This window comes from Pecten maximus, chromosome 9 (assembly GCF_902652985.1).
Source record: "Pecten maximus chromosome 9, xPecMax1.1, whole genome shotgun sequence".
Classification (NCBI taxonomy): Eukaryota; Metazoa; Mollusca; class Bivalvia; order Pectinida; family Pectinidae; genus Pecten; species Pecten maximus.
This window is the reverse complement of record NC_047023.1, coordinates 26,058,067-26,085,604: the sequence shown is the minus strand read 5'-3', so window position 1 is coordinate 26,085,604 and position 27,538 is coordinate 26,058,067. Positions and strand designations below refer to the sequence as shown.

The following is a 27,538-nucleotide window of genomic DNA, read 5'->3' as shown; positions in this document are numbered from 1 at the left end:
GAACAAATTCTTAGATGCCAGACCACATATACCGTACCTGGTAGACATATGTTACAATCAAGACTACAGTGTTTATTGTGTAAATGGTAAGGGGATGTAACCATAGTTAAGAATTTCGTAGTCTACCACAATCCTCCTTGGGGGAGCATGCTATGTCCTCACTGTCACTAAATTTTATGTCTTTCTCGAGATTGTTAAAATGCCACATCAATTTGATCGACTATGTTACACTTGTTGTTCCTACTACTAGTCCCTTGTCCAGTTTAGTTCCACAATTATTATTCACATTCTTATGAAAGCTTCCAGTCTCTTGGTTAAGGATTCTAAATAGCTTGCCCATTTACATTGCGTTTAAATACCTTCGGATTAAATAAAGTTTCTAGGATGTCTCTTTTCGATATGCCTCCAGTACGTCTCTGTGCTGCAAAAAGATCATTGCACATTTTTCGACTTTTGTGTCTTACCGACATGTCGTTTTAGGTTTCTGATGCTGCGCCGAATGTTCTCACACACTTACTTTTCTTGTTGTTAACCATCATGAATTAATGTTTAATCTTTCCAGATGCGATTTGTCAACAACATCTGCCAACAGTCCAGTGATTGTGACTAGTGTGTTGAGATGTCCTATCACTGTTTTATCACTGTAATGAATGGAGTTTATCATTTACACATGAATCATACAAAAACTAAAATCAGTCTAATAAATATCAGTCTAATAAATTTTCTATCTATCGAACGTTTGATTATCACAGAACTGCAGCTTCGTACTGGTACCAATCAGAGCACTACACAAGTTGAGGATTGTTTTGGTGGTGGTTGCGGTGCCACAGGTTTGCCTACTGGCTGGTGTGCTACCATTTGTTGTTGTTGGGGCTGCAGTGGTACCATTGGCTGTTGTTGTTCATTGGTCCCTTCAGGCTTTACTTTTTCCTTTTGTTCTTCTTTTTTGGGGGCATGACTTGGGACAACTTTTGAATTCTCAACAGCAAACGGAGAAATGTTTTCTTTGATCTTGGTATGAAGCTCATCAAATTTATCTCCAACCCAGGTTAATTGGACGGTCTCGTCACGGTAGAAGTTGATAAATAGAAGCTGGGTGAAGACCATACTCATCGGTCCGGTAGGGGGCCAGTCTATCTTTTCTAGGAGGAGGGGGACCATCGGCTTCTTGAGAGAATCAGCCAAACTGACCTCCCGGCGACAGTTGGCCGACAGCGCATACTTGGTTGTTACGCAGCTCAGGACAACCTTACATCCCCGTACACCTTTGTCGATTTTGTCGTAAAGCGAGTCCCCGCCTCCCATCTGGTAAATATCCATCCAACAGCTGTATCCAAGCTCGCTCAGTCTCCTGTATAATTGTTTGATCTGATTCTGTTTGCCCCACTGGTATGACAGAAACACGTCTGGTGACGACTCTTCTTCCTGAAATTCATTTATCAACAAGTTCTTTTAGTATTGAGTATAGTGACAAGGTATAAATCATGACTCAATTGTGAATAATTCTAAACTCAATGATGGTAATTCAATAATTTTCATGACATTTCTCCATAAAAAAACATTAAACGATCATGTTAAAAGTCAACACTGTTTATGATATTGGAACTTATAACACACCTGTGATGTTGTTTGAACTTGTGAACTTTGACCTCCATCTTTCTTTTTGGTGATAACGATTTCTTCAGTCACAGGGACCCACCAGTCTTTGTACTCTGTGTACATAAAACATTGTTTTATGTAAGTTGTCTCACTCAGTAAGTAAACATATACATGTATATACTGTATGTCTGGTAGATAATATGCATGTATATAATATCTCTTGTCTAAACCAGCATCTGACTTACTTGGATCTCTGTCCAATCCAGAACTTGTTATAAACTGCTTATATCTATATCCTAATATCAAAAACATTTCTCTTAGCGATCAAAATCTCAACTGCATGCTGCTTGAACAACTTGTTAAAAGTTGAAGGTTACCAACGCCTGTTGTCCGCAGGTTTGGTTATACAATAGTCCCAAATAGAGGGGTTAGTTGAGAATAATAAAGAAAGAATGAATTGTGCATCATCAAGAGGAATATATCACTTCTCTTAAAAATAAATCACATCAGTAAAGGGATAACACCTTCAGTCTTTTTCTCCTTTTCTTTTTTTAGTTTTCTCCTGCAAATCTGTGTCTTTTGTTCATAATTGGCTCTCTGATCAGTTTTGAGTAAGACTAATGCCATCATTATCATTTTGCCTTCTCCCTTGTTTTTGTTTCATAATAATATATGATTTTACAAAATATGACACCATTTTTGTATAGAAATCTTAATTGATCTAGCTTTCATAAAGTTATATCAGATACTTTTTATAAAGACATTTCATATACGACTTACCTCCGGACATGATAGATTCGTCAGGCATGGCTTTATACATGTTGAGCTGCATCAACAATTCCTGGAACTTAGGGACTGGCCAGTAGCGTTGGTCATCAGTCTCCTCCCCACCTCGCTGGAAGAACCTCACAAACAGGTACTCACTGAAGATGGGTCCCATGGAACCCTTAGGGGGCCAGGCCATCTTCTCCATCAGGAGGGGAATCATCGGCTTTCCCAGATTGACAGACAGGTTGACCTGGAATATATGATTGATGTTGAAACAGTTTTAATACATGTAAAAGTTGCCATATTAATCCTGAAGGGTCAGTATGACCTATGGTCATCATGCTTAGTCCGTTATCGTCCCATCATGCGCCATCCACCATGCGCTGTCCGCAATGCATAAACTTTTCACATTTTAAACTTCTTCTCAACCTCCACAGGTGTGATTGAGCTCTTACTTGCCTAAAATGATCCTGAGATTGTCTTGAACAAGTGTTGTTATTTTTGGGTCGATCCAAAATCCAAGATGGCCATCATGACAGCCATTTTGAAAAAAAAAACATTTTAAACTTCTCCAGGTCCACTGGTGTCTTAGAGCTCAAAATTGGTAGGAATGTTAAGGAAGGGGAGCCAACAAAGTGTTATTATTTCTCGGCCTCGTAAAAACTTTTACATGGCAGCCACGGCAGCCATTTTTAACATGATTGCGCAATCATGGTTTTCCTGAACAACACCTATTCCAAACTTCGTCTGAAGTTTCATCACTTGGATTTAGTTCTAACTTACCTGAAATGATCCTATGGTGGTCAAGACCAAGTGTTGTTATTTTTTTTTGGTCAGTCCATAATCCAAGATGGCCAACATGGCAGCCATGGCAAGAGTACAGCTACCGTACTTGCTACTGATCATATATACTACAATAGTACAAGGGTCTTTAGAGTCTGATGGCTGTTAAGGCCCTTATTGTATTTTTTTACATGTCGTTTCATCAACAATAGGGTCATTTAGGGTCAAGTATATATTGACATAATTATAAGATCACTCCTATCCCAGACCCGATTCCCTAAAAAGGTATCCGAGAGGGATCCTGGTGCCCACCATTGAATGACCTTTATTTATTCTGTAAAACTAATCTTCTCTTTACTTTTCCCTTCTTTCTATTCCTCTTAATAATCTGATAATAAAACAAATGGAACCTAATTGTGAACTTCGAGAAACATCCCTCCATTTCTTTTCAAGAATAAGTGATAAAGTTCAATTCTCAAAATCCAATATGGCGGCCAGTAGGATATTTTGTTTTTCTGATCAAAAATCTAAATTAATTTAAATTGGTGCAACTAGGGACCAAGGGGAACCCACACATGAAGTTTGAGAAATATCCTTCCAGTACTTTTCAAGAGGTAGTGAAAACACAGATATTTTTACAGGCGGACTGATGATAGAGGGCTACAGATGGCAAAAAAAACTCACCTCCCTGTTACAGTTAGGAGATTTGGCATACTTCTCAGAAACACAACATATGATGAGCTTTGCCCCACGGATTCCATTGTCAATCTTTTCAAACAGCTTGTCTCCACCTCCCATTTGTCCGATGTCCATCCAGCACTCATACCCAGCCATTAATAGATGATTCCTAAGCAATTTAACCTCATTCTGGTGACCCCACTGGTAACTTAGGAAGATTGGCGGAGGTGTGGCATAATCTACCTCCTCCTCTACAACGTCCTCTGTGAACAAAATAGAGAAATTTCCTAAAATTGCCCTAACCTGTACTTCAGAATTGAAGAATTGAAAAATCAAAATCAGATCTGTCAAGTTGCTTCTTAAAACCAGATTTGCAGTTATCATCAGTTGTAGTGAAGATTATTTTATCAAAAGTAACAGTGCAGTTATTTTAAAGAAACAAAATTGATTCATTGCAATGTAGAGTTCTCAATGTGAGTAAAAACATTAAGGAGAGTTAAAAGCTATTTCACTAATACATTTGTAATGTTTATGAAATTAAATGAAACTGATTTCCAAATCCCACCCCTCCCAAATACCACACCCATGCAAACTGACCAACAGCTTTCATGGCATTCTCCACAATGGCGGCTCCATCCATCCTGTTCATCTCTTGTAGAATGTTCAATATGGCATGGGTGGCCTCTATCGTCTTGTGGGTGGCGTACCACTCACTGAGGAGACCCATACAGGGGTCATGTTGGGTCGCCCAGCCCTTGATGTCCTGTGGGGTGTATCCCAACCTCTGGGCCAGAAGTCTCCAATCATGTTCCGTCTTAGGGTTCATCAGCTTGGTCAAATCTCTTGACCATTTAGGGGCATTGGTCATTGTCTGTAAATCAGGACATTAGCAAATAGTCTCCCATCTCCATATAAATAAGAAAATAAGAAAATGTTGGGTCGCCCAGCCCTTGATGTCCTGTGGTGTGTACCCCAACCTCTGGGCCAGAAGTCTCCAATCATGTTCAGTCTTAGGGTTCATCAGCTTGGTCAAATCTCTTGACCATTTAGGGGCATTGGTCATTGTCTGTAAATCAGGACATTAGCAAATAGTCTCCCATCTCCATATAAATAAGAAAATAGCCTACAAATATCATAATGAGAAAAATACTCCCCTCCTGTAGATATATTTAGGTATCAAAAATGATCACTGGGGCAAACCTGGTGATACATGTACCATGGCATGGAATCCAATTTCTGTATGCAACATACATTTCATCCTTCAAAACAAGTACATGTATACAATACTTTGATATCTCATGATCACATAACACTGTATATGAGGTATATGCTGGGACAAATCAAGGGTAACAATACTGGATTTCAGAACTTGATATTTTGCTCACATGAGAGGAACTCAAATACGATATGGTAGTTATAGGAATTAAAACTGAGTACAATGTACAGACATGCTCCTCTGAAATCTAAATGTAAAATAAGTATCCCAAAATAAGTATCCCATTTGAACTTTAAACCTAAATATGTGATATTGAATCCCATTTGAACTTTGACCTTAATATGTGATATTGACCATGGGATGAATGTCCTAATAATCTGGCTGTTTCTCGCCACTTGCTGATGACTTATACCTAAAAAAAGTTTCACTTCATGAGTTATTGAGAACAGAATTGTAAATAGATATACATAGATTGACTGAGGACTCTAAAAGATGGACATTATGCCATTTCAATTAATGACCTGTCTAAACAGTGTTGAGATGGCTGAAAAATGGAACACTTTGTTTTAAAATAAGTTGCCCAAAAGACAGAGTAAGGTTGTAGTCTGAAACAACTGCCATTCACTATGCTAGGTAAAAAAGAAATACTACACCTTTATGCTGGTAACCATTTCTTCAACAGGGCTGACTGATGCAATCAAGAAAATGTAAAATGTCTGATCAGGCTACTAGAATTTATACTTGTCCTACTGTACTCGGTGACTGCCTCCAGAATCATACACATTCATTTTAATTACCATATTGTGTACCAAGTAACCAATCAAATCAAAGAAATAATATGAAATTCTGATGACAGCTCCTCTGAAAGAGAACTTGAATGTTTATATCTACAATTGTAACCAAAAATGTGCTGCCTTTTCCATTCCTCCATCTTTAGCGAAACTAAAGAAATTATATAAAATAAAAACAAAAGGTAAAATAAAAAAATAATACATGTATCACCTTTCATGTAATAAAATGTTTTTGATAAATAGCTCAGTCTCAACCAACAAAATAGTGAACAATAGTGTTTATCTCCAAACAGCTCCCACAATCCTACCTTGTTATCGACTTCTTCAACTTTAATTTTTGTCTCCTCCAGGTCTTTCTTTACATCTTTTACATTTTTCTTGACGTTGATAACGTCCGTCTTTACAGTTTTTATCACACGTGTCTGCTTGTCCACATCCTTCTTCACATCCTTCACATCATCTTTGGTTTCGGCCATCTCAGCCTCCAGTCGTGCTAGTCGTTCCTTGAAATCCTCATTAATGCCTCCTTTACTAAACATGGACAGTGAAATGTGTTAGTTTGGTCCGTCGGTTATAGAAATAGATTAATTCAGTACAAAAAAAAAAAAAATTCATGAAACATCATAAGGATGTCCACGAAATGAAAATGGGAAATAATTCATATCAGACATAGTGTTTTTATGTAAATGTTTTATTAGTTTGATAAATTTCTTTATTTCACTGGCTAAAATGCAATGAAATTATAAAATGTAATGGTAGTACTGACATATAACAATTATACTATTAAGGTATTTTTATATAAACTTATCACAATTTTGGTATTTAATGTAATGTACAATAATTATTATATGTAATGGTAGTACTGACATATAATAATTATAGTATTATGGTATTTTTATATAAATTTATCACAATTTTGGTATTTGATGTCATGTATAACAATTATCGTATTCAATACAAGGTATAATAATTATTATATTTAATATTAGTGACATATAACAAAGTATTCCCTGTTAATTTACACTTACTCTTTTCCATCCAAAGCAGTCAGCATGAGAATAGCCATTTCTCTCAATGGAAGGGTTTCTCCGCTCTCCTGCAGATCCTCGAAATAAGATCTGTACGGCTCAAGAAGATCTGTTCCCTGCATGACGGCCAGGGATCTGGCACCATTGATCACTGTTATCTGATCATCTGTATTCTGACATCGTTTGGAGAGGTTCATGAATTCCTTCATGATGGTTTTCACCATCCCCTGTGAACATGAAATATAAACCTTATTAATGATTCAGTTTTGTTTCTTTTTCTTCTGTGCAATTCAGAAACAAAAAAAGACATGCTAAAAATATAGTTAAGAAATTTACTTTTGAGTGTTGGAAAGAATTTCAAAGTAACTGATTCAGAAAGAGATGTATTATTGTTGAAAAGAAATTTTTGAGCCTTAAAGTCTAGAAACACATCTTTAAAACCAAGAGAAAGATATATCATACTAGTAAAGGGCATGTTACTGGAAACTGGGAGAGGTTTGTCATATAATATTTATATATTTACATTTTTCTTTTCAAACTGTACGAGGCTACCTCATGATTCGATAACCCTTACCTTTTTGTGTGATGCTAAGCTGACTCCTATGACATCGATAGCGTATGCTAAATCCACATTGGGATTTTTCAGAACGTGTTCTATCATATTGTTCCCAAACAGGTCCGGTTTCTTAACCAAGACTTTACTGAAGGCCAACAAGGTGTTGTACTGAGAGTCTTTGCTGTCTACATATTTCTGGATCATCCCATCAATGTCTTGTTGGGTGAATAGCTGAAATGAAAAGATGTTTTTAGAAATGTTGTCCTTAGGAATTGTTTTAAATTTCAATGTATATTTTACTTTTCCCCCTCTAACCTGATATGATAGATTGTTCATTGATCAATTTATGCTGTTGCTAATTGGTCATTAGTCCGATGAAGGTGTTAGAGTAGTCACCAAAACATCATGCTCAAATCATACTCTGGTTGTGATATATTCATTCATTTTGTTGGTACGTGTGGAATCTTACTGTAGGAGGAAACCCTTATGGTCGGGCAAGAACCCAAATACCTTTTGATGTCCTATCGGGGTATAAATCCCATGTCGGAAAGGTTTCAGAGAGTGCATGCTTTACCATCTGTGATCAAACTGAGGTCGACAAGGTTTAAGGAAGAGCTTTACCATCGGGGATCAAACCCAGGTCGACAAGGTTTGAGGGAGTGCTTTACCATCCAGGATTAAATCAAAGGTCACAAGGTTTGAGGAAGTGCTTTACCATCGGGGATCAAACCCAGGTCGACATGGTTTGAGGAAGTCTTTTACCATTGGGGATCAAATCCAGGTCACAAGGTTTGAGGAAGTGCTATACCATTTGGGTTCAAATCCAGGTCCAACAAGGTTTGAGGCAGAGCTTTTCCATCAGTGGATCAAACCCAGGTTAACAAGGTTTAAGCAAATGATTTACCACTGTCACCTAGCTGTCAATCCAGAAGGGATTTCCTAAAGCTTTTATGAGGCTAGAATTACATTGTTTTTCATGACTGTGTAGTTACCTGGGGTTGTTTCTCAGCCATGTCTAGTATGAGAGCAGACTGCATCCCTTTGGAAGTCTCTGATTGGTCGGCCATCATGGCTTGTAGGACAACTTTGAACTGCTCTTTGGTAAATCCCTTGCTGACTTTGTAAGGTTTTTGGATTAAATCTTCAAAACGAAACATTAATATATTCTAGATTTTCAATGACACTTAAGCTTATTTTCTTAAAGTTGTTTTAAGTTGCTTTCCTGCAATAATCAAGATAAAGGACATAAAATACCTTTGAAATATATATAATTTCAGAAACTGCAACTTATATCAATTTTAAACAGATCATGATCTGTGCTGACATTACTAACATACCAAGATCATCTGTGCTGTGTGAAGTTTGATACCATTTGATGAAAGTGTCAAGATGAGGAGTCAGCAGGGCTGGTCCAGTTGAAGCGACGTACTTAAGGGCAGATATGGCTGATTTTTGTAGTTGTTCCACCTCATGACTCCTCTGTTTTATCAAGGCAGGAACTAGTGCATTGACCGCTTTGTGACTGCCAGTTTGTAAATGCTGAAAAACAAAATTTTATTGTCATAATGTATCCTATAAAGATACATGGACATTATAACATGACCCAATGTATCAGGGCCCCAATTTCATCAATATTCCTCAGTATATATCTCCTAGCAATGCATGATAGGAGTTCAGAAATCAAAATCTTTGCCTACTTTGGAAATTGAATATAAGGTTGAGGAAAACTGATGTAACTGGGGCAATGTCTGGTAAATAACAACAGCTCCGCAAGCAGGAGCATATTATGCCCATCACTGGAAAAGCTACCACAGGAACATATTTGTTACACACATCTTTGGTGGGCGTATAAAAACCCCTGATATATGTTGAACATAATTGCTTCTTGTTCTAGTGAACAAAATCTTAGAATACTTACCTCTTGAATTTTCTGCACAATGCCCATATTTGGCAATAAAAGGGGCATAACTCTAATAACAAAAGCTGTTGGAGAACAGCATAGCTCGTCTCGCAAATGTTTGTCAATAAATAATTAAAATATATTAATTGGAATGGTTTCGCAAATTGCATTAATAATATTTACATTGTTTACTTGATCAGATTATGTTTTGTGAATTCATGCAATTTTCAAAACAATACCAATTTATATATATAAATTATTTATTGAAAAACATTTGGGAGACAATCTATGCTGTTGTAGATTAAATGAAGATATTAAACACAAATGTAATTGCTTTTGGACATATTTCTTCAATTTTTTGACAACATATCCTAATGAGAGTTGTCTCCCTTGAAAAATGTGGACCGGTATAAATTGTCTATTGTGACGTTTTCATATTGTTTTATATTCAGTTTCACCCCAAGAAAGGATAGTGTTACTCCATAGGGACTCTTTTACCAAATATCAGCACCCTAGTACAATCATAAAGTGATGTGTTAAAAAGCTTTCAACATTTGCACGAAAAATTTAAAAAAAATTGTGTTTTTTCCTCAAAAAAATATTTCAGTTTAACTCAGGAAAGGGATAGTTTAACCCCCACAGGGAACCTAATACCATGTATTAATATGCCTTTCAACACTCACAATATAAACTTAACACAAAGTCCAAAGATTTAAAAACAAAAAAACAAAGATTTAAAAAGAAGGGATTGTCTTACTCCATTGGGACTCTATTGCCAAATATCAGCACCCTTGTACAATTATATAGTGATGTATTAAAACCTCTTAACACTTGCACCAAAAACTTAACGCAGAAATATTCTAAGTCCAAAAATTTGATAATTCTGGTTATTTCCCCAAAAAACCTTTTAGTTTAACTCCGGCAGGGGATAGTTTAACCCAAGAGGGAGTTTATTACTAACTATCAGCACCCTAGTACAATTATAAAGTGATTTATTAATACCTTTCAACACTTGCACCAAAAACTTAACGCAGAAATATTTTAAGTCCAAAAATTTGAAAATTCTAGTTTTTTCCAAAAAAAATCTTTTAGTTTAACTCTGGCAGGGGATAGTCTAACCCCAGAGGGACTCTTTTGCAAATTATCAGCACCCTAGTACAATTATAAAGTGATGTATTAATACCTTTCAACACTCACACCAAAAACTTAATGCAAAATTTTTCTAAGTCCAACAATTTTCAAAAATCTGTTTTTTTTTCTAAAAAATCATTTAGTTTAACTCCGGCAGGGGATAGTTTGACCCCCACAGGGACCATATTACCATAAATTACTATGCCTTTCAACACTGGCACCAAAAATTTAACATTTGGAAAACCAACGCCGACGCCGGAGTGACAACATAAGCTCTCACTCTTCTTCGAAGAGACGAGCTAAAAATAATCACAAAATTCTGTAACACAAAATTGATCCAAGCTATTGTGTATAAATCTGTTAATAGATAAAGGTAAGAGATTGCTAACAAAGAATTGTTAATGAATGAGCTTTACCCCAGCAAATATAAAATGCTGTTATGCCAATAGTTTAAACAAGAGCAAAAAATCTGTAATATATGTTAAACATAATTGCTTCTACCCGGTAGTTGTATTGTGCAAATTATTAGACAAATTGCATAAAAAATAGAAATTTTCTTGCATTTTCTACACAATGCCCATATTTGGCTAAAAAAGTGGCATAACTCTGCTAAAAATAATCGCAAAATTTCATAACACGTACTTGCTTGAGCTATTGTGTCGTATAATATTTGGAGCAAGTTTCATAGGGTATACCATAATACGACCCGTCGTTGACCGGCATATAAAAAGATATTTCATGTACTTCACGGGTAGTGTTTTATCATGTTATACTCGGGGAAGGATATAAGTACAGAAGTCAGGTCCTATCCAACATAAGAGGTCATTTTCCATAGAGACATTTCGTATTATTAGCTGACTCCAGGTACATATACATCAGCTGGTCAACCTAATTTAAGACTTTTCCAATGCCTTTTAAGATGCTAATTTTGTTTATGGAACTTTCATACAGAACAAAAGATATTTTACATAAAAGATGTTTTTAATCCATATAAATTCACACTTTTCATGCATTAATTGGGCACAAATTCACCATCTTTCTTGAAATCCAGTTTGAAACACAAAATGCAGTTTACATTAGACCAAGGTTCTAGGACTTTTAGGCCACACACCAAGGTTTAAGGATTTTCAGGCCACAGACTAAAGGTTCAAGGCTTTTCGAGCTACAGGCCAAGCTTAAAGGCTTTTCAATGCAAGAGACTAAGAATAAAAACTTTTCAGGGCCAATAGATCAAGGTTCAAGGCTTTTCAAGGCCATGTAAACAGGCCAAGGTTATAGGCTTTTCAAGGCCATAGACCAAGGTTACAGGCTTTTCAAGGCCATATACCAAGAATCAAGGCTTTTCAAGGCCATGTAAACAGGCCAAGGTTATAGGCTTTTCAAGGCCATGTAAACAGACCAAGATTACAGGCTTTTCAAGGCCATATACCAAGGTTACAGGCTTTTAAAGGCCATGTAAACAGACCAAGATTACAGGCTTTTCAAGGCTATACACCAAGGTTACAGGCTTTTCAAGGCCATGTAAACAGACCAAGATTACAGGCTTTTCAAGGCCATAGACCAAGGTTCAAGGGTTAATAAGGCCATATACCAAGGTTACAGGTTTTCATGGCCATACACCAAGGTTATAGGCTTTTCAAGGCAATGTAAACAGGCCAAGGTTACAGGCTTTTCAAGGCTATAGACCAAGCTTACAGGCTTTTCAAGGCTATAGACCAAGGTTACAGGCTTTTCAAGGCCATACACCAAGGTAGAAGGGTTTTTAAGGCCATAGACCATGGTTGCAGGCTTTTCAAGGCCATATACCAAGGTTCAAGGCTTTTCAAGGCCATACACCAAGGTTCAAGAGTTTTTAAGGCCACAGACCAAGAATCAAGGTTTTTCAACACCATAGGCCAAGTTACAGGCATTTCAAGAGACCATAGACCAAGAATCAAGAATTTTCAAGGCCATAGACCAAGGTTCAGGGCTGAATATAATTCAAGGATTTTGTACTGGCCCCATTGTATAATTCAAAGATTTTTTCAAATAAATATACACAAGTGACAACAACAATTAAACTGTGGACAAAGGGCTATTATCTATAGGTCAGCTGACAGAAATATTCATATTATTGAATTACTATTTGTATCTGATGTGTAATGATGGACAGAACTAATGGTGGCTCACTGGGGATCAGGTTATCTATGTAGTTATAGTTGGACAAATTGAGTCATGAGTTAAAAGTTTGGTTTGTTCAATATTTTATTTGGTTTTATATTCATTATCTACCTAATTCAATATATGTAGGGTACATATAGGTCTCCAAATGTAGTTTTAGGGATCAAGGCTTTGTTGAAGTATGTGGTGGCTAATCTCACAGGTTTTAAGTCAACTGTCGATCCCAGGTTCAAACCTCATTTACCTAGTTTTCTATCTTCAGTTCCACATATGTATTAACCAAGCACACATGATATATTGTATCACAATCAGAAGTTGATCTATATATTTCAACTATGACCTACTACTGACCTTGGAAATAAATGTCTCCATTATATATGTCGCTATTTCAAGGTATATTGTTTCGCTTGATCTCAATCCAACAATATAGGGTAAATCCTTGGTTTCCATGGTGAACAGTATGACCTTGATGTAGGCTTTGTTAAGGTCCACTGGCATTTCCTTTCCAGTACTGAAATCAACATCAATCATGTGGGGTTATTAATTAGCCTACGTTTTAATTACTGTGCCTGTTTCCTCACCTCCTTACCAGTTTATTTCATCTGAGTGAGAAAAGAATTAAAGCACAATGTCTACATTCATCTGTCACAGCAGAGAAAAAAAAAACCTGCTAACGACTATTCAACAAAGGCATTAAATTTCACATTTTTTCTGACATTAACATGCATTAAATTCAATATAAACATTAACTCACATGAGCATGAATTCAGTGTAACTATGAACACAACATCAACATATCTATGCATTCAGTCATACAAAATCATAGTACTATGGTTCTGGTTATGTCGCATTGTCAGTGGTGATTTCATCAAAAAGCTTCAAAATGAAACAAAATGAAACATAATACCATCCAATTGCAGCCTGGTAAATTGTCCATGTGACTGGAGAGGAGCCCTTCCATTCACAGATACAGCTAACACTGAACATACCTATACTGTAGAAGCTGACCCCCTTCCTTATCGGGTATAGCCAACTCTGAACATACCTGTAGGAGCTGTACCCCCTTCCTTATCGGGTATAGCCAACTCTGAACGTACCTGTAGGAGTTGTACCCCTTCCTTATCGGGTATAGACAACTCTGAACGTACCTGTAGGATCAAGGTGAGCCCCTTCCTTATTGGGTAAAGATAACTCTGAACATACCTGTAGGAGTTGAGCCCCTTCCTTATTGGGTACAGACAACTCTGAACATACCTGTAGAAGCTGAGCCCCTTCCTTATTGGTTATAGACAACTCTGAACATACCTGTAGGAGCTGTACCCCTTCCTTATTGGGTACAGACAACTCTGAACATACCTGTAGAAGCTGAGCCCCTTCCTTATTGGGTAAAGACAACTCTGAACGTACCTGTAGGAGTTGTACCCCTTCCTTATCGGGTACAGACAACTCTGAACATACCTGTAGAAGCTGAGCCCCTTCCTTATTGGGTAAAGACAACTCTGAACATACCTGTAGGAGTTGAGCCCCTTCCTTATTGGGTACAGACAACTCTGAACATACCTGTAGAAGCTGAGCCCCTTCCTTATTGGTTATAGACAACTCTGAACATACCTGTAGGATCAAGGTGAGCCCCTTCCTTATCGGGTACAGACAACTCTGAACATACCTGTAGGATCAAGGTGAGCCCCTTCCTTATCGGGTACAGACAACTCTGAACATACCTGTAGAAGCTGAGCCCCTTCCTTATTGGTTATAGACAACTCTGAACATACCTGCAGTATCAAGGTGAGCCCCTTCCTTATCAGGTACAGACAACACTGAACGTACCTGTAGTAGCTGAGCCCCTTCCTTATTGGGTATAGACAACTCTGAACATACCTGTAGAAGCTGTACCCCTTCCTTATTGGGTATAGACAACTCTGAACATACCTGTAGAAGCTGTACCCCTTCCTTATCAGGTACAGACAACACTGAACGTACCTGTAGGAGCTGTACCCCCTTCCTTATTGGGTATAGATAACTCTGAACGTACCTGTAGGAGCTGAGCCCCTTCCTAAACGTTATAGACAACTCTGAACATACCTGTAGTATCAAGGTGAGCCCCTTCCTTATCAGGTACAGACAACACTGAACGTACCTGTAGTAGCTGAGCCCCTTCCTTATTGGGTAAAGATAACTCTGAACGTACCTGTAGGATCAAGGTGAGCCCCTTCCTTATCGGGTACAGACAACACTGAACGTACCTGTAGGATCAAGGTGAGCCCCTTCCTTATCGGGTACAGACAACACTGAACGTACCTGTAGGAGCTGAGTCCTTTCCTTAACAAGTTGCGACAACAGATGAAGCCTGTATGATCCCAGGGGTATTCTCTATCCAGTACCAACACCACTAATCTCTGTATGAGACCAGGCACAACTGTCAGTTGTTGCTGAAATGTCAACAAATATCAATATCATGTAGCTTTCTTGTGACCAAATTTGAGTCTGTCTAACTTTTATTCTCAAGACAAACTGAATTCAGCTTCCCTGGCTGTCACAAGGCAGAGTTGATTACATGTAATCTATAAACCCCATCCGTGATTCAACTTTTCTGTCATAGATCAGAGCTATGTATTATCTAAGGGTTCAATTACCTATCCATATCCACAGCAGCTCAATATATACACATATTATATACCAGAAAACAGAACTGATGTACTCTTTATCTTATGACATCTCAGGTAATTACTTGATCTCTTTAGTTAAATATTCCTCACATGACATCAAAAAGAGATACACTTTTGACCAACTGTGAGGTCTAAAACACAAAACACCTAATTCCAACATGTGATGGCTCTTGTTCAATGCTAAAAAAGAAAATTCAGAATCATTTTTGGATTTCTTACAGACCTCATCCTTACAAGCTTCATCTTGTCTTATCATTTTTACTGGTCATTGTGTTCCAAGCTTACCTCAAACTCTAGCTCCTGATAGATCTCATATACATATCTGTTTAGAAATTTAGAGCGCTTCTCCATGGTCTTAATGAGTATTTCTGCCACAGCTGGTACCAGTTTTTCACTGATTTTGGCCAACCTAAAACAAACCAAAAATGAAAATAAATGTTTCTATTTTTTATCACAGTTTGTTCTCACACAACAAATATGATATTTAATGTCATATACACTATACTAATAATATGATATTTAATGTCATATACACTACACTAATAATATGCATGACCTTTTGACACACATCTCATGCTGGAATGAAAATCAAATCTTGGAAGACAAATGGTTGGACACTGAGAAGTAGAACCTCAAACAAAGTCATATTAAACTAGAAGGCTGTCAAGAACTGACAACAGGGACCCTAAATTAGTCAAATACAGACTGATACTGTAGGGTCTAACTTACCCAAACTGATACTGTAGGGTCTAACTTACCCAGACTGATACTGTAGGGTCTAACTTACCCATACTGTAGGGTCTAACTTACCCAAACTGATACTGTAGGGTCTAACCTACCCAAACTGATACTGTAGGGTCTAACTTACCCAAACTGATACTGTAGGGTCTAACTTACCCAAACTGATACTGTAGGGTCTAACTTACCCAGACTGATACTGTTGGGTCTAACTTACCCAGACTGATACTGTAGGGCATAACTTACCCAGACTGATACTGTAGGGTCTAACTTACCCAAACTGATACTGTAGTGTCTAACTTACCCAGACTGATACTGTAGGGTCTAACTTACCTAGACTGATACTGTAGGGTCTAACTTACCCAAACTGATACTGTAGGGTCTAACTTACCCAGACTGATACTGTTGGGTCTAACTTACCCAGACTGATACTATAGGGTCTAACTTACCCAAACTGTAGGGTCTAACTTATCCATACTGTAGGGTCTAACTTACCCAAACTGATAATGTAGGGTCTAACTTACCCAGACTGATACTGTAGGGTCTAACCTACCCAGACTGATACTGTAGGGTCTAACTTACCCATACTGTAGGGTCTAACTTACCCAAACTGATACTGTAGGGTCTAACTTACCCAGACTGATACTGTAGGGTCTAACTTACCCAGACTGATACTGTAGGGTCTAACTAACCCAAACTGATACTGTCTAAGGGTCTAACTTACCCAGACTGATACTGTAGGGTCTAACCTACCCAGACTGATACTGTAGGGTCTAACTTACCCAGACTGATACTGTAGGGTCTAACTTACCCATACTGTAGGGTCTAACTTATCCATACTGTAGGGTCTAACTTACCCAAACTGATACTGTAGGGTCTAACTTACCCAGACTGATACTGTAGGGTCTAACTTACCCAGACTGATACTGTAGGGTCTAACCTACCCAGACTGATACTGTAGGGTCTAACTTACCCACACTGATACTGTAGGGTCTAACTTATCCAGACTGATACTGTAGGGTCTAACCTACCCAGACTGATACTGTAGGGTCTAACTTACCCAGACTGATACTGTAGGGTCTAACTTACCCAAACTGATACTGTTGGGTCTAACTTACCCAAACTGATACTGTATGGTCTAACTTACCCAGACTGATACTGTAGGGTCTAACTTACCCAGACTGATACTGTAGGGTCTAACTTACTCAAACTGATATACTGTAGGGTCTAACTTACCTAAACTGATACTGTAGGGTTTAACTTACCTAAACTGATACTGTAGGGTCTAACTTACCTAAACTGATACTGTAGGGTCTAACTTACCCAAACTGATACTGTAGGGTCTAACTTACCCAAACTGATACTGTAGTGTCTAACTTACCCAGACTGATACTGTAGGGTCTAACGTACCCAGACTGATACTGTAGGGTCTAACTTACCCAGACTGATACTGTAGGGTCTAACTTACCCAAACTGATACTGTAGGGTCTAACTTACCCAAACTGATACTGTAGGGTCTAACTTACCCAGACTGATACTGTAGGGTCTAACTTACTCAAACTGATACTGTAGGGTCTAACTTACCCATACTGTAGGGTCTAACTTACCCATACTGTAGGGTCTAACTTACCCATACTGTAGGGTCTAACTTACCCATACTGTAGGGTCTAACTTACCCAAACTGATAATGTAGGGTCTAACCTACCCAGACTGATACTGTAGGGTCTTACTTACCCAGACTGATACTGTAGGGTCTAACTTACCCAGACTGATACTGTAGGGTCTAACTTACCCAGACTGATACTGTAGGGTCTAACTTACCCAGACTGATACTGTAGGGTCTAACTTACCCAGACTGATACTGTAGGGTCTAACCTACCCAGACTGATCCTGTAGGGTCTAACTTACTCAAACTGATAATGTAGGGTCTAACTTACCCAGACTGATACTGTAGGGTCTAACTTATCCAGACTGATACTGTAGGGTCTAACTTACCCAGACAGATATTGTAGGGTCTAACTTACCCAAACTGATACTGTATGGTCTAACTTACCCAGACAGATATTGTAGGGTCTAACTTACCCAAACTGATCCTGTAGGGTCTAACTTACCCAAACTGATCCTGTAGGGTCTAACTTACCCATACTGTAGGGTCTAACTTACCCATACTGTAGGGTCTAACTTACCCATACTGTAGGGTCTAACTTACCCATACTGTAGGGTCTAACTTACCCAAACTGATAATGTAGGGTCTAACCTACCCAGACTGATACTGTAGGGTCTTACTTACCCAGACTGATACTGTAGGGTCTAACTTACCCAAACTGATCCTGTAGGGTCTACTTACCCATACTGTAGGGTCTAACTTACCCAAACTGATACTGTAGGGTCTAACTTACCCAAACTGATCCTGTAGGGTCTAACTTACCCGGACTGATACTGTAGGGTCTAACTTACCCAAACTGATATACTGTAGGGTCTAACTTACCCAAACTGATCCTGTAGGGTCTAACTTACCCAAACTGATCCTGTAGGGTCTTTATGATATCTGCATAGTGTTGCCATATTTCATCACTCAACTCTTCCTTTTCTTCATAATCCTCATCATCTTCCTCTTCCTCCTCCTCCTCCATCACTTTCACTTTACCTTCCGTAGGAAAATCTATCTTTGCAATTATGTCAAGAATCTCAAATGCATCTTTCTCATGTTTCTGAAAATTATAATAAAGACAGTTTTACTGACAAACCAAACCATATTTGTGTAACAGGAGAGCAAACAAGAGGCCCAGGGGCCATAACTGTCATCTGACTCTAAATTAGAAACCTTATATAATTGTAGTATGTATTCTCTGTAGCAAGTATATAGTGGCACCGTTTGCCATGGTGGCCATCTTGGATTTCTGACCGACCCGAAAAATAACAACACTTGGTCAGGATCATCTCAGGATCATTTCTGGCAAGTTTCAGCCCAACAGCACTGGTGGAACTTGAGAAGAAGTTTAAAATGTGTTTTCAAAATGGCGGCTATGGCGGCCATCTTGGATTTCGGACTGACCCGAAAAATAACAACACTTGGTCAGGACCATCACAGGATCATTTCAGGCAAGTTTCAGCTTAATCCCACTGGTGGAACTTGAGGAGAAGATTGAAATGTGAAAAGTTTACGCACGGCGTACGGCGCACGACGACGGACGAAGCATGATGACTATAGGTCATCCTGACCCTTCGGGTCAGATGACCTAATAATGTATAAAAGTTGAGATAGATTATAGTGGTCACCATAAAAGCTCACCAGGAATTTCCTATAGTTGTTATCTATATAACATTTAACATAGTTTTATTATCTTAGAATCCATAAGAAATATTTATTACCAACACAATAAAAAAACAAAGGCAGGTACATGTAATACCATGTAAAGTCCATGTTCTTTTTTTAGTAACAGTGACCTTGATATTGAAAGTGTTTTTTCTGAATTTGGGGAAACTGGGTTTTATCCCAAAATAGACATTTGCCAGCAGCGTTAACTCTTAAAATATAAATACACTGTAGATGTTACATATCATTATAGCATGTCCCATCTGTATATGACCCTGGTTGTTATCAGGATATTCATCCCTAACTAACCGACCTAATCCTTTTTCAGTTACCTTAACTGACCTTGAGAACTTTTCTATATATGCTAATAAAATGGAGAAGGTAAAATTTCAGCAATTTTTTATGCTCTCAGATATTTTCCCCAAATTAATTATTTAAGGGATGGTAAACATACTTGATGGACTTGACTCACAGACTTGCTTTCCACAAAAGCAAATTAAAACAAATTAGTGTCAAGATTAATTGGTGCACTTACAATATTTACCATAGAAAATAATGTACAGAAACAAAAAAGCAAAATCAACATTATTGGACATAGACCTCCAAGAGGCTTGTTATTTTTTATATTATCTTACTTTCCAGTTCCATATTTCCATGAAATTTTCCTTATACAGTATTCTGTAAGCTGAAAGTGCGGCCTCAAGGTTTTGACATTTCAGAAGTCCTTTCACAATTTTAAACCAGTCAGTAGGTGAATCTTTTCTAAAAAAAACAACAAAAGCATGTTGATAAGGCTAAATAAGATTAATTACTTGGTTCTCACACCAAAACAGATGGGGGCATAACTTCTTCAGTTTATTTTTCAAACCAATAACCATTATCCATTTTCATTTAAACATATTCAAAATATAAAGGGCCCAATGGGACTGAATCCCTCACATGCAATGCAGTGATCTTTTCATATATTGATCCTGCAGTTACTTGAAAGCATGCTACACTACGGGGCCAATATAATGTCTCTTGGCACTTCTGGCTATTCAGAAGTCATTTACAGATTTAAGCATACATGACTGATGTGACCTTGAATGTGAATCAGGGTCATTCATTTGAACAAACTTGGTAGCCCTTCACCCCAGCATGCTACACACCTAATATCAACTCCCTGGGACTCTTTGCTATTGAGAAGAAGTTGTTTAAACATTTCAACCAATTTGATCCGTGTGACCTTGAATGAAGGTCAAGGTCATTCATTTGAACAAACTTTGTCGCACTTCACACCAGCAAGCTACAGGCCCGATATCAACTCCCTGGGACTCTTGGTTATTGAGAAGAAGTAATTTAAAGATTTCAGCCTATTTGATCCCTGTGACCTTGAATGAAGGTCAAGGTCATTCATTTGAACAAACTTTGTAGCGCTTTACCCTAGCATGCTACAAACCCAATATCAAGTCCATGGGTCTTTTGGTTATTGAGAAGTCGTTTAAAAGATTTTAACATATTTGACCCCTATGACCTTGAATGAAGTTTAAGGTCATTCATTTGAACACACTTGGTAGCCCTTTACTCCAGCATGCTGCAGTTCCAATATCAACTGCCTGGGACTCTTGGTTATTGAGAAGAAGTTGTTTAAAGATTTTAGCCTTTTTGACCCCGTTGACCTTGAATGAAGGTTAACTTTATTCATTTGAACAAACTTGGTAGCCCTTCACCCCAGTATGCTACAGGCCTAATATTAGGTCTCTGGGCCTTTTGGTTATCGAGAAGAAGTTGTTTAAATGGAAAAGTTGACGCCGGACAGACGGACGAAAGGTTTGATGGTGATGCTTTTTTCCACACATTCTTCTTCAAAAGATAAGTGAGGGAGATTCTTTTTCATTGAACAAGGAAAAAAAATGAGATGAGGCACATTTTCTAACTTCAAAGCAGATGAGGGAGGGCTTGAGAAAATAAAGGAATTTTTTTTACCCTAAAGAGATATAACAGATAACAATTCTGATTTACAACCTCTAAAATGTTTCACTTTGGGTCATTAAATTCTAGATTAAAACTAGAACACTGACACGTCAGAAAGGGCCCCGCTATGTGTCTGACCCTTCAGGGTAAATGTAATAATTATTGTCAGTGTTTTTCCTGCCTATATAACTGGGTGCGCCAAACGACCCCATTCTCAATGCGTTTTAGCCTGATTTTTTCCCAAAATCAACTCGAAAATTCCAAATAACATTTGTATGACGACTTTTCACAATCAATGAAAAAATTCCCAGTTTCGTTTTTAGGAATACACTGTGCACTGTAAAATTGGTTAGCATAGAAAATTCAATGTGTGTGTTTGGGTGTAATTTACAGTTTGCACTCAAATTTTCCCAATTTGGCATATTGAAGTTTTCCCAAAATACCCAGGAAAAACACTGATTGTAATATATTGACATGAAACTATTAGATATATGTTTTTGATTAACCTTTACTATTGTTTCATTAATGTTAGCATTAATAGGGCCACTGACAATACTGCTTATTATTATTGTATGGAAAAGCTAGCTAAAAGAATTCTACAAGCATTACACTTTTCAAATTTGTTTCAAATCTAATATCAAGGAGCACACAAACTGATATAAACCCAATGCAGTTATTCTAATAAGGTAAATTTGAGAGGGTTTTCTGAAAAACAAAACATACCAAATGTGAAGAAAAGGGGAGAAAAAAAGGATTTTTTAAAATATTTTAATAATGTCCTTTTTTTGTCATTTGAGGTATAAGAAATCCAAACCAGTACTTTTTTCACCTTTTTTTGTTTTAAAACTTTTTATATTTAGACCCAATCAACTTCAAAATTTGGTCGCTTGACACCAACTTACCTTCATAATGTCATAACAAAATCTTTAATACCATTTAAAAAATGTCAATCCGACCTTAACATATGACCCATTGACTTTGAACTTTGGTCAGTTGATACCTTGTTTGATTGTGACCAACTTAAGATTTACCATTTAAAAAATGTCAATCCGACCTTAACATATGACCCATTGACTTTGAACTTTGGTCAGTTGATATCTTGTTTGATTGTGACCAACTTTGCATAAGTCATAAATTATGCTAATGGAAGACTGTAATAGTATTGTATATGTATGTGTGTATTGTGGTTTTATGTCAATATGTAAAATGTTACATCATCGAAAATCCGCTTCCCTCAATACCTGTATGTACCAATTTTCGCCGCAATCAAATAATATAAAAATTTCTACCAATCAGAAGCCTCTGTTTCATTCCCATGACAACACAGGTTTTGGAAAGGTGAACCATTGTTCCCTCAAAACCCCTATATACCAATTCTCTCACCAAAATCGAACAATAACTAAATTTTGACCAATCAGAAACCTCCATTTGTTACCATGGCAACAGACGGTTTCGTAAGTGGTACCATTGTGTTTGGCTTCCCTAAATACCACTATGTACCAATTTTCACCGTAATCGAACAATATCAAAATTTCAACCAATCAGAAACCTCCATTTGTTACCATGGTAACAGACGGTTTCATAAGTGGTACCATTGTGTTTGGCTTCCCTAAATACCACTATGTACCAATTTTCACCGAAATCGAACAATATCGAAATTTCAACCAATCAGAAACCTCCATTTGTTACCATGGCAACAGACGATTTTGTAAGTGGTACCATTGTGTTTGGCTTCCCTAAATACCACTATGTACCAATTTTCACCGAAATCCTCCAACTCTTGTCAATAATTTGGCGCAAAAGAAAAAAACGGACAGACGGACGGACAGACGGACAACCTGATTACTATAGGGCACCATCTTTGATGCGGGGCCCTAATAAACAATTCTGCAATCTGCTATAACTAATGTTTCAAATTTATATAAAAGCATATCAAAAACAAGATCATTCATTGATAAGAAAATGTCAAAATTGTTTTGACTGCTAAAATCAAAAAGGGTCGATTACCTGGCATTTTGAAGCCGACCCAGGATGACCTTGACCGTTGACCTTTGAACTTGTGACCTTGAACTATGAGTTTGATCATTCTGTCAGTTAACTCTTGGTTTATTTCTTGACAACTTTGCATAATAGTGAACAGTTAAAAACAACAAAGATCCAGTATTTTCATGTTAATGTTAAAATCCAATATGGGCGCCTAACAGCCATTTTGAATCCGATTTGCATGAAATACTACACATCTGATCTAGGATGCATGAGGAATCATCAGTTTCAATTTGATACAAATCCTTCATCTCCTTCAATCATTTTTGTGCAGAAGAAAAAAAACGGACAGACGGACGGACAGACAGACAGACAGACAGACGGACGGACGGACGGACAGACGGACAACCTGATTACTATAGGGCACCCGCATCTCTCGATGCGGGGCCCTAATTAAATTAAAGGAGAGAAAAAAAGTTTTACACTATGATTGTAACTCGATAAAGATTTAACCTAAAGTCTATGAAAGTGTAACATCATTACAATTAGAAATTGTCATCAAGTTGAATTTTTAGACAAATGTAGAAATATCATTGTCTAATTTTGTTTTCTAAAATTTATATAAGTATCAGTTAATAATAATATCTACTGTGTTTCCAATTTAAGATGCATGTTTCACTGGGGTTACTCATTAACCAATTAACACTATGCATATTGAATTAAAGATTCAGGTTTGTTAGCTGCATGCTGTTTAGAGTAAACTTTTTGACATAATCTCTAATTTTTAAAAGCAAATATTTCCATCAATAAATTAAGATATTGTATCATTTCCTTACAAACAAGATAACCCAGAGGGATCTTTGTGACCACCATTGAATGATTTTTATTCGCTCTATGTCAGACTGATCTTATCTCTATTTTTCCTTATTTCTTCTTTTCCTCTTAATAATCTGATACCAAGATCAAGTGGAATATACATGTAAAGTTTGTGAAACAATTCTCCGGTTCTTTTCAAGAAATAACAAACTTCACTTCTCAAAATTCAAGATGGCCACCTGTTGCTTATTTTGTTTTTCTGATCAAAAATCTTAATTGAATTGGTACAACTAGGTACCATGGGGAGCATACACATGAAGATTAACAAATATCCCTCTAGTACATATCCCTCTAGTACTTTTCAAGAAATAGTAATAGCAACCTTCAAATTTCAAAATCTAAGATGGGTGTTTGAGAAATATCTCTCGAATATGTTTAAAGAAATAACGATATGGACATACAAGCAACAGACTGATGATGGATGAACTAGATCTGATGATGGTGGGCTAAAACCAACAGAATCCTTCCATAATATTTATATGAGAATTATATATAAGGATTTGCATTTACAATGTGTATAACAAGCTACAGCAATGGCAGAACAGGATTTGAAACTGGACTTTTTTAATCTTAGACAATTATAAGTCACCAGGCCATCAGCATCCAGTTCCAGCTGTAATTAATTATTAATTCTTAAGATAATTCCTTATGTTGAATTTTTTTTCATAGGAAACTATAACAAACTTTAAAGGTTCCTTAACATCCTTCGATAAGATTTTCCATAAGAAACCTTGATGAACCACTGACCTGATGGGTAGCTAACTCCACAGCTACATTTCTCATTTATACCATAGGAATACAAAATTATTTGCATCACTGATTTTTCTGAAATCTATTCCCTCTACTTATCAATTGATTTTTGTGGTAAAACACTTACGTTACAGCACATTTACATGCCATTGTTTCAGCAGCTTCATATGCCCATGTTTCCAGACTCGTGGTTGGTGCCTTCTGCAGAACCTCAATAAACACTGGTATCCAATTGTTTACAATTTCTGGATGTTTCTATCAATTAGAAATAATTATCAGATTAAACACAATCTCTTGTGCACAGTTTGGGGCTATTAAACTCTTGAGTTTAATCTGCATTTTAAAAGGCATCTTACATGGTTGTGCAAAATTACCTCAGAACAATGTATTGCAGTACATTGCGGTACATTGCACTGAACATGTAATTCTGTACAATACAACATGTTTTACGTTCTCCAGTTAGCTACCTAAAGGTAAGGACAATTATGTAGATGTTTTGTGCAAGTATAGCACCAATAGTCTGAAATTTTGACATTAATTCAAAATTAATGATTTAAAAAATCACTAATGGTGACAAGTCAAACTCACTTTGACTGACTTGTCTGGTATTGAGCGAAACAGGTACTTGAAAGGTTCAACAATTGCTGGATATTTAGCACTGTTACTGGACAGACTCAGATCCTTCATAAACTGGAGGACTTGGTTCCAAAACTCCATTATTTCTGGTACTTCTCTGTAAAAAGGGAAATCAAAGTAATTTCATGCACTCATGGTTCTGTGAATCTGGACAATATTCAAGATTGTGCCTGCTCAGTTCTGAAGTATACTGATACATGATGTTTTGCCTTAAAGCAAGATTTAACACATCTCACCCCTATTATCTTGAAAGTAGATCAAGATTTGTTCATTTAAATAAACTTTGTAGCCATCCATCCCAACATACTAATCAAGCAATGCCATGACTTTAGGCCTGTTAGTTATTGAGAAGAAATAGTTGTTTAAGGATTTTAACACATTTGACCACTGTGACCTTAAAAGGTCGATGTCAATCATTTGTATAAACTTGGCAGCCCTTTATCCGAGTATGCCATTGACCTAATATCATTACACTAGCCATGTGTTATTGAAACGAAGTTTCAGGTGACCTAAAACCCAAGTCCAACAACCCAAGGGCATTATATTTGGAATGTGGGCAAGTAGATAATTGTGACTCAAACTAGTCAATAGACAAGTGCAAATTTTCTTTTAGTTTTACTTTTTCCTTTGAGATGCTTAATTCAGTTTAATTTAAGACTGTTTCAACTTTGGGTCAATACTTTTGAACACAAACTTGCCTGAATTTTTATTTCTTTCTCTCCCTGAGGTTACCTTGAAAATGAGACACCATAACAAAGTACATGTAACTATAAAACATACCACATGACACATAGCAGAACTATTACGCACTTACCTGATGGTACTTAAAACAGATGAAAGATCACTAATTGTTCCCTTGCGGTGTTTTTCGTTTTCTCCAAAATTTGGCATCAACATAATTTCTTGCAAACCTTTCAACTTTTTTTCCAAAACATCTTTGCTCTTAACTGAAACCTAGAAATCAACAATGGGAAAACTGTTAGATTTATAGATAAATAAACAAAATCATCAACGAATAATCCTTATAAGTCTACAATTTACTGTAATGGGAATCTTAAAGGCATGTTTTACAATCATTTTTGGAACATTAACACAAAAAATGCCAGCAAAATACATGACATTATTCATGAACAATAACAGTGACTACAAACAGCTACATAATATGCCTGCCCAACAATCTAACTAGCTCGTACAGGTCCTTTTGGACTTTACTGAGGTCCACATTAGTGTTAAGCATTAAGATCCTTGCAGGGATTTTCCTACAATTTTTCAACAGGGTCCAGGGTCCATTGAATTGTGAATTTCTACGTGACAAATGTGACAGTGAGAAAAACTAAAAACAGTGAAATTCAGACAAATTTCAGTTTTTCTTTGATGAATATTGCCCTTAAATTATTGTTGATTTCATTTTGTTATCTATAGCTGTATTTTATTTTTCAAAAGTACCTTTGTTAAGGTCTTTGTTAATGATTTATATTAATTTCAAAAGTGACTTCAAAATATGAATTTTTCAGTAGCACAAGATTTTTCAGGGGAATGGGTCCTTTAAACACTCTGTTTCTGTTCCTGCCTTGTATGTATTAGTTCATAGATATTGAAACAGTTTCAACTCAAAAAGAAGAAAACTCACTCTTAAACCTGAAAATTACCGGTAAACCGCAAAAAGCAATGTCATAATCATATCAAAAACTAGGAAATTATTCCATCACAGCAGGATCCAGCATGTAACATCATTTTGACAAAACTGTAGGACTTTAAATTAAGACACTTGCTCAAAAGTTTTATCCTGAATTTTTCCCCAAAACTTATCTGAAATTTTTAAAACATGTTATTTTACCTCAGTCTTATATCATATTTATCTCACATCATTGTATTAAATCAACCACACAACTTAAAAAAAGATTTTATTATTTCCCAGTTAAGCTTTCCCACTTAAAACTTAAAGATATCATCTCTCAAGTTTCACAAGACAATGTTGATACATTGGACTTGTAATAGAGATTGATATTA

At 36.9% G+C, this 27,538-nt stretch overlaps 1 protein-coding gene across 1 annotated transcript; it reads right to left on the bottom strand.

Annotated features, from left to right (window-relative positions):
• Positions 1 to 724: 724 nt before the first annotated feature.
• On the bottom strand, positions 725 to 26,476 carry LOC117334790. The gene is made up of 18 exons (XM_033894594.1): positions 26,343 to 26,476; positions 25,481 to 25,625; positions 25,020 to 25,147; positions 19,966 to 20,092; positions 18,532 to 18,725; positions 15,562 to 15,685; positions 14,909 to 15,039; positions 12,962 to 13,121; positions 8,757 to 8,958; positions 8,412 to 8,560; positions 7,438 to 7,650; positions 6,864 to 7,090; positions 6,144 to 6,366; positions 4,426 to 4,699; positions 3,835 to 4,091; positions 2,380 to 2,617; positions 1,618 to 1,712; positions 725 to 1,425 (listed from the first exon to the last, which is right to left on the bottom strand). The coding sequence occupies exons 1-18, from the start codon at positions 26,423 to 26,425 to the stop codon at positions 778 to 780; spliced, it is 3,618 nt and encodes a 1,205-aa protein (XP_033750485.1). The 5' UTR covers positions 26,426 to 26,476; the 3' UTR covers positions 725 to 777.
• Between the last annotated feature and the right edge of the window lie 1,062 nt (positions 26,477 to 27,538).

Excerpts from the sequence above, each read along its gene's own strand:
- LOC117334790 (XM_033894594.1), bottom strand. The coding sequence starts at position 26,425 with ATGTTGATGCCAAATTTTGGAGAAAACGAAAAACACCGCAAGGGAACA. Across the intron at positions 25,626-26,342 it reads TCTGTTTTAAGTACCATCAG|AGAAGTACCAGAAATAATGG; the intron begins GTAAGTGCGTAA and ends CCCTTTTTACAG. Across the intron at positions 6,367-6,863 it reads ACTGCTTTGGATGGAAAAGA|TAAAGGAGGCATTAATGAGG; the intron begins GTAAGTGTAAAT and ends GTCCATGTTTAG.